Below are 14,006 nucleotides of genomic sequence, written 5' to 3' on the forward strand. Positions count from 1 at the left end.
GCCATGTGGGGGGGTCGAAAACAGCTCCAACATCATCCGACTCCCTGGAGAGCCAGATCACGCAGGGGAACACCCAGGCAGCACCTGGGAACACACTAGCTGGCTTCTCCCACAGGTTTCTTATGCCTGATGGGAACAGCCTGTTGGGAATTCTGTCACCATCCTGGGTCAAACTCTCCTTTTCCCTTTGCTCCCTCCAACCTCACCAAGCATGTACCAAAGCACTGAGCAGTCCACAACGGTCACTAAGACTGACCACTGCACTTTGGCCCTTCAGAGGCCTCAGTTTCCCCATCTTTAAAATGAGGTTGATTGGCTTAGATGATATGAGACGCCTTCCAGTCCTAAGCCTTCAGACTTCAGAAAGCAGGATGCGTGCCAATGATTTACTCTGTTCCAACTGAGGATACTAAGGCCCTGAAAGGAGCAGCAACCTACACATGCCGCACACCGATCCATCCCTGGCCTAGACTTGCATCACCTTTCTTCTCTGCCAAGGGCACAGGGACCACACTGCTCACTGAGTATGCTGAGGCCCAAAGGGAAAACTGCCTCTGCTCACTTCCAGTTAACTCCAGAGCAGAGTCTGGACCCCGGACCTTCAGACTTCTATTAAGGAATGGGGGCAGGGAGACTGCTCTGGGCAGGTCCAGTGATTAAGACTCGGAGCTTCCACTGCTTGGGGTACGGGTGTCGTACCTGGTCAGAGAACTAACACCCTGCATGCCACATAGCAGACAGGCCAAAAAAAAAAAAGATGGGGTGGTGGTGCGCAGAATCACCAAGGGCACCATAGAGATGGTCTTCTCGCCTGCCCTGGCTGCCCGCCATTTACAGTAAGTGTCTGCCTTCAGGTTTTCTACACAGTAGGTCTGGAGAAAAGAGTGGGAAAGGGAATGTTAGGGTTCAGAGATGAGAGCTAGGTCCCCAGCTCTCAGATTAATCTGAGAGTGCTCTCAAGCCCTCTGATATTCCCCAGGTTTGTTTCCCTATTAATCCCCACACACTCCGGGGTTAGAGGAAGAATGGATACTTGTATGTGTATACAATAGCTAGGTTCCTTCACTATTCATCAGAAACTATCACAGCGTTGTTAATTGGCTGCACCCAAATACAAAATGTTTTTAGTGTTAAAATAATAATTGGAGAAAGAAATGGCAACCCATTCTAGTATTCTTGCCTGGAAAATCCCATGAATGGAGGAACCTGGTGGGCCCCAATCCTTGGGGTCACAGAGAGTTGGACATGACTGAGTGACTAACACACACCTCACCCTCACATTATTGTACTTTTGAAAAGTGTAAAGGGGATGCATAAAAAATGGGCTTACAGAGCATAAACAATACATTGGGAACACTAAAGCTCTTTCCATATGTGGAGTTTCTCTACCTTACGAACAAATTCTTTAAAGCTGCACTGTTCAATATGGTAACCTCTAAGCACATGCTGGCTACTGGACACTTGATTTCGTCACCAATTAACTGGAACTGAATTTTTAATTTTCTTTCATTTTAATTAAGCTAAATGATTTAATTTTTTATCATTAAAAAAAATAATAATAAATCCCCCCACACTCTGCCTGTAGTCCCCTACAACATTTTCCTCTGGAAATTCACCTCTGATCCTTCCCAGGAAGCGCTCCCTCCCTCCTTTTCTCTCTGGAAAATCTTCTATTCCACAGCTCTCCAGAATACTCTTATGGCCTCCCAGAAATTCTCCCATGACCCTCCTTAGAATTCCACAAAGTCCCCTTCGTGAAAGGAAAACCAAAATGAAGTCCGCATTGCTAAAAGTATTCTCTAAGATCAACTGGCCAGGATGGGGGGTGGGGGGCACTGAGGAATTCTGACATTGCAGGTAAGATCGTTTGGGATCTGATCGTTTGACCACTTACTGTATTCACACAGGCATCCAGAATATGTGCCAGAAACTCAAGATACTGATCACACCCTTACACTACAGAAACTCATGACAGCTTCTTTAAAGCCAAATATTCCTTTACATGTATCACAGCCAATTAGAATACTCTCCACACGACTTTAACAACCTGCTGACCTATGTCCTCAGAAGCCCCTAACTGGCTCTGCCAGCACTCAAGAGTTTACCGGAATCTGTGTCTCCCAAACTGCAATTCTTAAGAACCACAATCAAGCTCTTTCTTCTTGGCACCCCGGATACGGATTATTTTACTTTTGACACTCCAAAAGTTCTCATAGAGCCCCCTCACGAGTTCCTTTATTCTTCCAACACCCCACGCCAGTCACTCAAGGAGTCCTGGCTACTGCAGGACACCACATAGCTGAGGCAGATCTCCGGCATGTCAACGTCCTGTTGGCTTCGCCTGACCAAGAAGACGCAGGAAAGCGTCAGTTTAGGGGGCTCAGCTGGGGCGCCCCACGCGGACTTCAATGCGCAAGCGCACGAAGCTTGGGCCTTTCAAACCGCGGTGCTCCGAAGGTTAGGTCACCACTGCGCATGCCTAGTGCGTCTGTCCGCAGAGCGGCCAGAGGCGCCGAGTTCCCTAGCAACGAGCTTTTCCCGCCTCGCTCTGGCCAAATCGCTCTCTCGCCCCTCCTCCCGGTCACTTTCACACCAGGCTTTCCTAGCAACCGGCTTGGCCGGCAGGATTGGTCCCCAGCAGAAATTCACCATCCACAGCGCCCCAACTGAAGCCTGTAAAGCAAGAGGCCAGCAAACTTGAGTGGATTTTTTCAGGAAGCCGGGAGCCTACCGCAACAGGATCCCCTCCACCGATGGCTGGCTACGCTCATAATGCCCACCACACACGCAGACACAAACACACACACAAACATACGAAAAAAATCTCTGACCTCTGAAGATCATGCCTGAGGTAGACCGAGTGTGTAAAGGACCTCAATAAAACACAAAAGTATGTGCCCGAACCAGACAGTCACCCACCCTTGACTGCTTTCAACCATGTCTCACTTTTCCAATGAGACTTCTGGGTATCTGTCTCCTACCATGCCCATCCCGGTCTGATGACAAGCACCCCTCTGTTCAGTCTCCGAAAGACCCAGATGCGTCCTGGAGTGGAGGCGAAGGTGTAGACAGAGGAAACACAGAAAAGGGAGTGTGAACCAAGCATGCCCCGCAGAACAAGCCTGGACTTGCTGGGCACTCCTATAGGGGTAGGGCCTCAACTACACTGGGCACCTCCTTGGGAAGGCAAAGAAGGGAGACGGTACCTGAGTCCTAGCAGCTGCTCTACCTACAGGGAAAAAAATGACTTGATTCTGATCTTGGGCTTTAGATCAGAAAAAAAGGGGACACAGTGGGTGAGACCTGACAGAGAGAGGGTTGGAAGCCCAGACTCCTGGGGTCCCCATGGAGGAGGGGGCTGGGCACAAGATGCCGTTCCTTTTGAATTCTGGTTCTGCCTCCCCCACTCAGAACTGTAGAGACCAACCCCTAGGTCTTCAAACACAATTTCTTAGCCTAGGGGTAGGGTGGGTCCAGACCCACCCCTTCTCAGCTTCCTATAAGAAGAGCTGGAGACCGACCTGGAACTGCAGGGTCACACATCATTCCATCATGAAGCCTTCCATGAAACCTGAGACCTTCCTGCTGGCCTCTGCACTGCTCTGCACCCTCCTGGGTTTGGGTAAGTGACTAGGGCTCTGGACTCCTGGGACCCTCGATGTGAGGACTATTATAGAGCACTGTGCCAGATCCTCGAGGAAGAAGGGAAAGAGGAGGTGTCTCAGGAATTTAGATTCTTGGAGAAGGGCAGGGGGTAAAGGAGGAGACAAACCCTGAGTCCTCAAGGGAGGAAGAGCTGGAAAATGTGTGGTTTTGAATCTTTGAGACAGGAGGGGTTTGGATGGGCTCTGCTCCTCTCCTCTTCGACAGTGTCTCAAAATAAGACACCTTTATTCTAGAATACCAGATGAGAGTATGATTAGAAAAAAGAAAAGTGAGGCAAGGGGGAGAAATTTCCTTGCCTCCAGAATTCTAAGCAGTTCAGCTTCCCAGTGTCCTCCTCCCTTAGATGCATTTCAGGCAACTCCATTTTCCGCAGGACCCAGTTGCCTTGTGTCTGCGTCCCCAGTTTCCTCCTCTCTCAGGACTAAGGAGCCAGGCCCTTGTCCTCTTAGTCATTGATCAGTTTTTATCTGGGATGCAGATCTCAGCCTCAGGTACCCCTGCCTGAATTTCCACTGTCTATAAGACTTAAGTGTGGTACCCACGAGGAAGTGGGTTCTGCTTCTGAGAACCAGCTGGACCTAAAGGTTCACAAAATTCCATGAAGGACTTCCCCAGTGGTCCAGTGGTTGAGAATCTGCCTGCCAACGCAGGTGACATGGGTTCGATCCCTGGTCCAGGAAGATTCCCCATGCCCTGGGAGCAACTAAGATGTTTTACCACAACTGCTGAGCCCATGCTCTAGAGCCTGTGCCCTGCAGCAGAAGCCACCACCAATGAGAAGCCAAAGCTCAGCAACTAGACACTAGACTATAACCGCTACAATTAGAGAAAAACCCACAGGAAGCAAGAAGACCCAGCAAATCAAAAATAGAAAAAAAATTAAAAGATGAGAAAAAAATTTTTAAGTCCATGGTAATCTTCAGCAGGACCCCTCACTGTCCCCAAGCTTGCTCAGGGGGTCTCGCGTTCAAAGTCCCCAGCCTTCTAATTAGGCAAATTTGCTCCCTGGTGGGAACTGCTTCTGCCCCCAACCCGAAAGCAGCTTTGCTCACAGCACCATGGCATCCCTGCCAAGCTTCAGACAGATCCTTGTTCAGCAGCCAATGTCCCGCCCATGAGTAGCCAGGGAGACACCTGTCCCTCTTCCTTCGCCGCCCCCGCAGCCCCATTCCCCTCTGGACTAGGACGCTGTGACCCACAGACTATACCCAGCTTTCGCTCTCTATACTCAGGGTGCTCACTAAGCTGTGAGGTGTGTGTCAGTGACGGTCCCAACTGCAATGGAAAACTGCAGACTTGTGCCCCGGACAAGGACTCCTGCATTGTTGTCGTGACTGAGAGCAATAGAAGTAAGAGGGCAGGGGGTGGCATCAGATGCTGGGGATATGGGGGGTGCTTCAGGGTGGCAGATACTGCCATGTACTGCAAGGAACCTTTGAGTGATGATATGTCAGGAAAGAGGGAAAGGCAATCTCGAGGTGGGTGGTAGACAGAGAATCCAATGGAATGACAGAAACCATTATTGCCAAGGATTTCTGAAGATGAGACTCCAAAGAGAGGATAGGGAGGGGCAGATACAGACTTTTTTACAAAAGAAGGAATTAGGAAAGGACACGGGGGGAAGAGAGAAATCCAGAGAGGGGGGAAATCTAATATCCAAAAGATGGAGGGGTGGGTGTAGAGAAGAGGCTAGGGTGAGGTGCAAGGAATGTGATCAAGTTGACTCTCTGGGGGCATGAGGGATCTCCCAGGGATGCAGGCTGCAAAAGACCTTTCCTGACAGGAGAAAAAGGGAGATACTGGGGCTGGTTGAGTTGGGTGTATGCTCAGTCGTGTCTGACTCTTTGCGACCCCATGGAGTATAGCCCGCCAGGCTCCTCTGTCCATGGCATTTTCCAGGCAAGAATACTGGAGTGGCTTACAATTTCCTCCTCCTGGGCATCTTCCCACCCCGGGATGGACCCACGTCTTTTGCATCTCCTGCATTGGCAGGGGGGTTCTTTACCACTGACCACCTGGGAAGCCCCAGTATTGGCATACAGAGAGAGTATATAAGGATAGATGATCCCTGACTCAGTCCATGAGGTCCCAAAGAGTCAGACACGACTGAGCACACTTGCACCCACACGTGTCGGGTGAAAAGTGGAAACTCTAGGGCTAGAAGACACCACCCTGTGGTGGGGAGGGGGAAGTCCAGCGAGAACAGAAGAGACCACTTGAGGCAAAACCTGAGAGTAGCCAAGGAGGGCAGGAAGAGACCATAGGTAGGAGGTCTGGGAAGTGACCCTGGGAAACCTGGAAGAGACCACTTTAGAGGCAGAAGGAAATAGGTGTTACAGCGGGCAGGGATGGCAGCTGCATCCCAGCATTTGGTGGAAGGAATTCCAGGGGTCAGGGGAGGGCTGAAGACTGGAAGAGACCATTCACACAGGCATGGGGGTAGTCACAGGTGGTCTGGAAAAGACCACTCCAGGTGCGACCCCTGCAGGATGGCAGTGGGGTGGCCCTGGGGTGGAAGGGGCCACTCTGGAGAGTCCAGCACAGCCTGGGGGCAGGAGGAGGATGGGTGCATACCTGATAATCCATTCAGACGATGCCCCAGGCAGAAAGGGGGCTTGAATGTGGGGAGCTGGAAGAGACCTCTCTAGACAGCAGTGGGCTGGAGCTACTATAAGGTGGGGGAGACAGCCCAGGGCAAGGGTCCAGACCGGGGGCCACTGAGCCCTCTGCCCACGGTCATCCTGCAGAGGGCTCCTTGGCGGTGACCAGCTACAAGGGGTGTGCGAAATCCAGCGAGTGTGACTCAGGATCCTTCGCCATCACCATGAACACTGAGAACTACATGGGCTCCAGGAGGCGCTGCTGCCAGAACGATGGGTGCAACCAGGAGCCCATGCCCGGTAAGCCCCGGCTGAGCCCCACAGCTGGAGTCCCTCCCTGCCCACCTTCCCCCGCCAGGGACACCTGTGAGCACCTGCTCCTGACCTGCCCTGTAACCAGGGACGAGCGTCCTCCTTGCGCTGAGCCTTGGTTTCTTCTCCTATAAACTGCAGTGCCCAGGGACTTCCCTGCTGGTCCACTGACTAAGTCTCCATGCGCTCTCTGCAGGGGTTTGATCCCTGGTCAGGGAACTGGATTCCTCATGCCGCAGTTAAGATCCAATGCAGCCAAATATTGTTTTCTGAAAATGCAGTGTGCGTTAGCAACTGGTGTCCCCTGAGTGTTTGTGATGTTGGAAAAGGGACTAACGTCTCCAATTACCTTCCCCTCCACCCTCCTCTTCAGCGATCGTGAGAAACCATACAGAGAATGGCCTTCGGTGTCCTTCCTGCATCACTGCCTTTTCGGAAACATGCACTTCGACTCAGGAAGCGGTCTGCGTTGGTGAGGAAACCCACTGTGTCGCCGTGTCTGGCCTCGCACAGCCTGGTAAGGGGCACGTGGATATCGGGAGGAGGGCACAGGGATTCCAGACAGTCCCAGAACTGGAGCCTCATTCTTCCATATTCTAAGGGAGAGAGTGGCTCCAAAGATCTGGGGGAGAAGGTAGCTGGGGCACGTGACCCTGGACTAGGAGGAGGGAGGCATTGGAGATCCTGACTGTAGTCTATAATCCCCTCCCGCAGGTATCAGATTTGCGGCCCGGGGCTGTGGCACGGAGGCCGCCTGCCACAGCAAGCCTGGGACCCTGGTGCCCTCAGGCTCTCGTTTCTTGACCATCAAGAAGACCAGCTGTCGTCCAAGCCCCCAGGCTTCCGGCAAGGCTGAGTGAGGAACTGAGGCCCACGTGGTGTGTGGTCTCCATTTGTTCTCAGACAGATTCCCAGGTGTCTACAAATTAAACCAGTTAAAACAACAAGCCTGTCCTCGAGATGTGATGCATTTCTGGGAGATGGGATGGAAAAAGCTGGGATCTCAACCCTGGGGAACCCCCTCTTTGGAAGGAAAAGAGAGAAGATGCTACCCTTTGTTAAGGAGTTACTTCCTGCCTGGTCCCCATGCTAAGTGTTTTCCATGCGGTACCTCATTTCATAATCACAATTCTGTGAGGTTGAAAGTATTGCCCCGATTTTACAGAGGAATAAACTGAGGCACAGATTGTGGTGTAACTTGCACTTTTAAGGGGGCTTCCCCGGTGGCTCAGATGGGAAAGAATCTGCCTGCCAATGCAGGAGATGGGGGTTCAATCCCTGGGCTGGGGAAGAGCCCCTGGAGGAGGTCATGGCAACCCACTCTAGTATTTTTGCCTGGAGAATCCCATGGACAGAGGAACCTGGTGGGCTACAGTCCATGGGGTCACAAAGAATCAAACCCAAGTGAGTGACTGAGCAAACGCACTGTTAAGACAGTGGTGGCTCCAGAGACAATGTGTCTGGCCAAATATTTACATTTGTAATAGCTGCCACTTACTGAGTAGCCGTCTGACCAAGCAGGTGTCCGCCACAAAGGAATCTGACCTTTTGACTACTTACTGTATTCACACAGGCATCCAGACTATGTGCCAGAAACTCAAGATGCCTATCAGACCCTTACCCTCCAGTAACTCATGACAGCTTCTTTAAAGTCAAATATTTATTTGTATCAAATATGACATGTATCACAGTCAATTATAATTCTCTCCACACAATTTTAACAACCTGCTGACGGCAGTACTCATAAGCCCCTGACTCCCTCTGCCAACACTATTAAGTTTTACGGGAATCTGTGTCTCCCAAATTCCAATTCCTAAGAACCCCAATAAACTCTTTTTTTCTTGGCAGCCCAGATACGGATTATTTTTCAACACCTTTAATATCCCAAAAGTTCTCACAGAGCCCCCTCACAATATCTTTCACTTCTTCCAACTTCCTCCACGCCAGTCTCTCACCAAGTCCTGGCTCCTGCCGGACACCACATGGCAGAGGCCGATCTCCGGCATGTCAACGTCGTGTGGGCTTCGCCTGACTAAGACGCAGGAAGGTCTGAGTTTAGGGTGCTCACAGCGGGTGCGCCCAGGGAGGTCTTCACTGCGCAAGCGCACGCACGAGGCTCCGGCCTTTTGAACCTCTGCGCACAAGGGGCCACGTCACCACTGCGCATGCCTAGTGCGTCTCAGCGGAGAGCAGCGAGAGGCGCTGAGTTCCCTGGCAACGAGCTTTTCCTGCCTCCCTCTGGCCAAACAGCTCTCTACCCCTTCCTCCTGATAACTTTCACACCAGGGTATCCTAGCAACCCATGCGGGCTTCAAGATTGGTCCCCGGAAGAAATTCGCCAATCTCAGCGCCCCAACTGAAGCCTTGAAAGCAAGAGGACAGCAAACTTGAGTGGATTTTTGCAAGGAGCCAGGGGCCTACTGCAACAAGATCCCCTCAACCTATGGCTGGCTACCCACCCACAGCCGCCTCCCCTACCCCGCCACACATGAAAAATTACACCCCAAAAAATACACACACACACACACACACACAAATATATATATACACACGTTAAAAAATACATATACAGGCACAAAATCTCTGATCTCTCAAGATCATGTGTCTGAGGTAAAGGATCTCAATAAAACACAAAGTATGTTTCCAAACCAGACACACACCCAACCATGAGTGCTTCGAACTGTGCCTCAGCTTTCCAATGCGGTTTCTGGGAATCTGGTACCATGCTCATCCTGGCCCAATGACAAGCACCCCTCTGTTCAGTCTCCGAGAGACCCAGAAGTGCATCTTGGGGTGGGGTGGGAGCTGGAGACAGACCAAACACAGAAAACGGGGTATTGAGCCAAGCATGCCCTAGCAGAACAAGCCTGGACTTGCTGGGTGCTTCCCGGTAGGGCCTCAACCGCACTGGGCACCTCCTTGGGAAGAAAGACAAGGGAGAGGGAATCTGAATCCTAGCACTGTTCTATCCTGCAGGAAACAAAATGACCTGATTCTGATCTTGGGCTTCAGGTGAGAAAAAAAAAGGGGAGGGGGGCGGGGGGATGAAGGTGGTGAAACCAGATAGAGGGTTGGAAGCCCAGATGCCTGGGGTCCCCATGGAGAAGGGGGCTGAGCACAAGATGCCCATGTTCCTTTTGGATCTTGTTCCACCTCCCCCACTCAGAGCTACAGAGACCTACCTTCAGATCTTACATCATCTTTCTTAGCCTAGGGGCAGGGTAGATCCAGATCCGCCCCTTCTCACCTTCCTATAACATGAACTCCGGACGTGGGACTGCATCCAACTATCATGACGCCTTCCACAAAACCTGAGACTTTCCTGCTAACCTCCATGCTGCTCTGCACCCTCCTGGGTCTGGGTAAGTGACTAGGAGTCTGGACTCCTGGAATCCTGAAATGAAGACTATAGGAGAGCATTTAGCCAGGTACTTGAAGGTGAGGGGGAAAGAGGAGGTGTCCTGGGAATTCAGATTCATGGTAAAGGCCAGGGTAAAAGAGAGAAAGCCTGGGTCCCCAAGGGAGGAAGAGTTCAAAACATGTGGGTTTAAATCTCTGAGAAAGGAGGGGTTTGGATGGCCTCTGCTCCCTTCCCCTCCAACAGTGTCTCAAAATAAAACACCTGAATTCTAGGAATTCAGATGAGAGTATGATTAGAAAAAAGTAAAGTGAGGTGAGGGGGAGAGATTTCTTTTCTCCCAGGACTCTAAGGAGTTCAGGTCCCCAGTGTCTTCTTTCCTTAGATGCAATTCAGGCAACTCCACTTTCCCCAGGACCCAGTTCCCCTGTGTCTGGGCCCCAGTTGCCTCCTCTCTCAGGACCAAGGAGCCAGGCCCTTGTCCTCCTAGTCCTTGATCTTCCTTCTTGAGCTGGGTTGCGGATCCCAGCCTTAGGTACCCCTGCCTGAGCGACTATACTGTCTACCAGCGTTAAGTGTGGTACCCACAAGGAAGAGGGTCCCGCCTCTGAGAATCAGCTGGACCTGAAGGTTCACAGAAGTCCATGAAGGACCTCCCCCATGGTCCAGTGGTTGAGAATCTGCCTGCCAACGCAGGTGACATGGGTTCGATCCCTGGTTCAGGAAGATTCCACATGCCCTGGGGCAACTAAGCCCTTGCGCCACAACTACTGAGCTCGTGCTCTAGAGCCTGTGCTCTGCAACAGGCGGAGCCACCGCAAGTGAGAAGCCCAGGCACCGCAACGAGAGAGTAGCCCCCACTCACTACAACTGGAGAACACCCACAGGAAGCAAGGACAACCCAGCAGAGCCTAAAACAGAAAAAAGAAAATTAAAGGATAAGTTAAAAAAAAAATGCATGGAAATCTTCGGCAGGACTCCTTACTATCCTCCAGCTTTCTCAGAGGGCCCTAGTGTCCAAATTCCCCAACCCTGTAATTAGGTGAACTTGCTCCTTGATGGAGTTGCTGTCCACCCCTAGAAGCAGCCTTGCTGGCGGCACCATAGCATATCTGATGGAGCTTCAGATAGTTTCCTGTTCAGTGGCCAATGTCCCACTCGTGAATAACCAGGGAGACACCTTTCCCTCTTCCTTCAGATACCCCTTCCCCATCCCCTTCTGTACTCGGAAGTCATGGCCCGGAGACCACACCACTTGGACTAGAGCCTCTCTCTGTATACCTCAGGGTACCCACTGAGCTGTGAGGTGTGTATCAGGAATGGAGCCAAATGCACTGGAGTAATGAAGACTTGCGCCCAGGACGAGGACTCCTGCATCTCCGTCATGACTGAGACTAACAACAGTAAGAGGGTAGGGAATAGCGTCAGATCCTGGGGAGATGGGGGGTGCCTTCAGGGTAGCAGATACTACCACACGCTGGGAGGAACCTTTGAGTGAAGAGGGAAAGGAGGAAAGAGAATCCAGTGGAATGACAGAAACCACTGTTGCCAAGGATTTCTGAAAATGAGACTCCAAAGACACGATGGGGGAGGGGCAGACATAGAGAATTTCTTAGGCGAGAAGGGATTAGGAAAGGACACAGGGGAAGAGTGAAATCCATGGAGGGGGGGCGGGAATCTAATATGCAAAAGGTGTAGGGGTGGGTGTAGAGAAGACTGGGGTGAGTTGCAAATAATGTGATTAGGTTGACTCTGTGATCAGGTGTAGCCTGTCCATGGGATTTTCCAGGTAAGAATACTGAAGTGGCTTGCCATTTCCTCCTCCAGGGGATCTTTCCAACCCAGGGACCGAACCAGTATTTTGTGTCTCCTACATTGGCAGTGGGGGGCAATTATCATTGCACCACCTGAGAAGTCCCAGTATTGGAACAGAGAGAGAGAGAGAGAGAGAGATAAGGACAGATAATCCAAGGATTCAGTCCATGAGTTTGCAAAGAGACAGACAGGACTGAGCACCCACTCACCCAAGCACTTGGGGTACAGAGCAGAAACCCTAGGCCTGGAGGAGACCACCCTATCTATGGTGGGGAAGGGGAAGGCCAGGGAGACTGGAAGAGACCACTTCAGGCAAGACCTGAGAGTAGCCAAGGAGGGCAGCAAGAGATCATAGGTAGGAAGTCTGGGGAGTGACCCTGGGAAATCTTAGACGAAGAAGGAGACGGGTGTTACAGGGTGGTGGCTGAGGGCTGCATCCTAGGATTTGGTGGACAGAATTCCAGGGGTCAGGGGAGGGCTGAAGGTTGGAAGAGACCATTTCACACAGGTCTGGGGGTAGTCATAGGTGGCCTAGAAAAGACCTCTTCAGGTGTGACCTTTAGAGAATGGCAGTGAGGTGGCCATGGAGCTGAAGGGACTACTCAGGAGAGACCAACACAGCCAGGGGCGGAGGAAGGAAGGGTTGGGTACAATACTCAACCCTCCAGGCCTTGCCCCAGGCAGTTAAGGGTGTATGACTTTGGGGAGATGGAAGAGGCCTCTCTAGACAGCAGTGGGCTGGGGAAGCTGTAAGGTGATGGAAATACCCCGGGACCAGGGTCCAGACCAGGGCTCCTGAGTCCTCTGTCCACCCTCATGATGCAGAGGGCTCTGTGGACGTGACCAGCTACAAAGGGTGCGCGAAATCCAGTGAGTGTGACCCGGAATTCCTCTCCATCACCGTGGCTCCGGAGAACTACATGGGGTCCGACACGCGCTGCTGCCAGACCGATGGCTGCAACCACAAACCCCTGCCGGGTAAGCCCCGGCTGAGCCCCACAGCTGGAGTCCCTCCCTGCCCACCTTCCCCCGCCAGGGACACCTGTGAGCACCTGCTCCTGACCTGCCCTGTAACCAGGGACGAGCGTCCTCCTTGCGCTGAGCCTTGGTTTCTTCTCCTATAAACTGCAGTGCCCAGGGACTTCCCTGCTGGTCCACTGACTAAGTCTCCATGCGCTCTCTGCAGGGGTTTGATCCCTGGTCAGGGAACTGGATTCCTCATGCCGCAGTTAAGATCCAATGCAGCCAAATATTGTTTTCTGAAAATGCAGTGTGCGTTAGCAACTGGTGTCCCCTGACTGGCTGTGATGTTGGAAAAGGGACTAACGTCTCCAATTACCTTCCCCTCCACCCTCCTCTTCAGCGATCGTGAGAAACCATACAGAGAATGGCCTTCGGTGTCCTTCCTGCATCACTGCCTTTTCGGAAACATGCACTTCGACTCAGGAAGCGGTCTGCGTTGGTGAGGAAACCCACTGTGTCGCCGTGTCTGGCCTCGCACAGCCTGGTAAGGGGCACCTGGAATTCGGGAGGAGGGCACAGTGTTCCCAAAAGGTCCCAGAACTGGAGCCTCATTCTTCCATATTCTAAGGGAGAGAGTGGCTCCAAATATCTGGGGGAGAAGGTGGCTGGGGCACGTGACCCTGGACTAGGAGGAGGGAGGCATTGGAGATCCTGACTGTAGTCTATAATCCCCCCCCACAGGTATCAGATTTGCGGCCCGGGGCTGTGGCACGGAGGCCGCCTGCCACAGCAAGCCTGGGACCCTGGTGCCCTCAGGCTCTCGTTTGTTGACCATCAAGAAGACCAGCTGTCGTCCAAGCCCCCAGGCTTCTGGCAAGGCTGAGTGAGGAACTGAGGCCCATGTGGTGTGTGGTCTCCATTTGTTCTCAGACAGATTCCCAGGTGTCTACAAATTAAACCAGTTAAAACAACAAGCCTAAGTCCTCGAGATGTGATGCATTTCTGGGAGATGGGATGGAAAAAGCTGGGATCTCAACCCTGGGGAACCCCCTCTTTGGAAGGAAAAGAGAGAAGATGCTACCCTTTGTTAAGGAGTTACTTCCTGCCTGGTCCCCATGCTAAGTGTTTTCCATGCGGTACCTCATTTCATAATCACAATTCTGTGAGGTTGAAAGTATTGCCCCGATTTTACAGAGGAATAAACTGAGGCACAGATTGTGGTGTAACTTGCACTTTTAAGGGGGCTTCCCCGGTGGCTCAGATGGGAAAGAATCTGCCTGCCAATGCAGGAG

General features: G+C 52.0%; 2 protein-coding genes across 2 annotated transcripts; both read left to right on the top strand.

Moving 5' to 3' along the window:
• The first annotated feature begins 3,170 nt into the window (after nt 1-3,170).
• LOC122692123 (phospholipase A2 inhibitor and Ly6/PLAUR domain-containing protein-like) lies at nt 3,171-7,438 on the top strand. Its single transcript, XM_043899351.1, has 5 exons — nt 3,171-3,622; nt 4,899-5,015; nt 6,414-6,566; nt 6,952-7,095; nt 7,293-7,438. Exons 1-5 carry the CDS (start codon nt 3,346-3,348, stop codon nt 7,436-7,438), a joined length of 837 nt encoding a protein of 278 aa, XP_043755286.1. The 5' UTR covers nt 3,171-3,345.
• Nucleotides 7,439-9,209: 1,771 nt separating this feature from the next.
• LOC122692131 (phospholipase A2 inhibitor and Ly6/PLAUR domain-containing protein-like) lies at nt 9,210-13,603 on the top strand. The gene is made up of 6 exons (XM_043899362.1): nt 9,210-9,590; nt 9,788-9,940; nt 11,223-11,339; nt 12,577-12,729; nt 13,115-13,258; nt 13,456-13,603. Exons 2-6 carry the CDS (start codon nt 9,871-9,873, stop codon nt 13,599-13,601), a joined length of 630 nt encoding a protein of 209 aa, XP_043755297.1. The 5' UTR covers nt 9,210-9,590; nt 9,788-9,870; the 3' UTR covers nt 13,602-13,603.
• Nucleotides 13,604-14,006: the final 403 nt, after the last annotated feature.

This window comes from Cervus elaphus, chromosome 4 (assembly GCF_910594005.1).
Source record: "Cervus elaphus chromosome 4, mCerEla1.1, whole genome shotgun sequence".
In the NCBI taxonomy this organism is placed as follows: domain Eukaryota; kingdom Metazoa; phylum Chordata; class Mammalia; order Artiodactyla; family Cervidae; genus Cervus; species Cervus elaphus.

What these genes read in the sequence shown, in the direction of transcription:
- LOC122692123 (XM_043899351.1), top strand. Translation starts at nt 3,346, where the DNA reads ATGGAGGAGGGGGCTGGGCACAAGATGCCGTTCCTTTTGAATTCTGGT. An exon ending in CTGCACCCTCCTGGGTTTGG is followed by an intron (nt 3,623 to 4,898) that starts GTAAGTGACTAG and finishes CTCTATACTCAG; the next exon opens with GGTGCTCACTAAGCTGTGAG. An exon ending in CGTGACTGAGAGCAATAGAA is followed by an intron (nt 5,016 to 6,413) that starts GTAAGAGGGCAG and finishes GTCATCCTGCAG; the next exon opens with AGGGCTCCTTGGCGGTGACC.
- LOC122692131 (XM_043899362.1), top strand. Translation starts at nt 9,871, where the DNA reads ATGACGCCTTCCACAAAACCTGAGACTTTCCTGCTAACCTCCATGCTG. An exon ending in CTGCACCCTCCTGGGTCTGG is followed by an intron (nt 9,941 to 11,222) that starts GTAAGTGACTAG and finishes TGTATACCTCAG; the next exon opens with GGTACCCACTGAGCTGTGAG. An exon ending in CAACCACAAACCCCTGCCGG is followed by an intron (nt 12,730 to 13,114) that starts GTAAGCCCCGGC and finishes CCTCCTCTTCAG; the next exon opens with CGATCGTGAGAAACCATACA.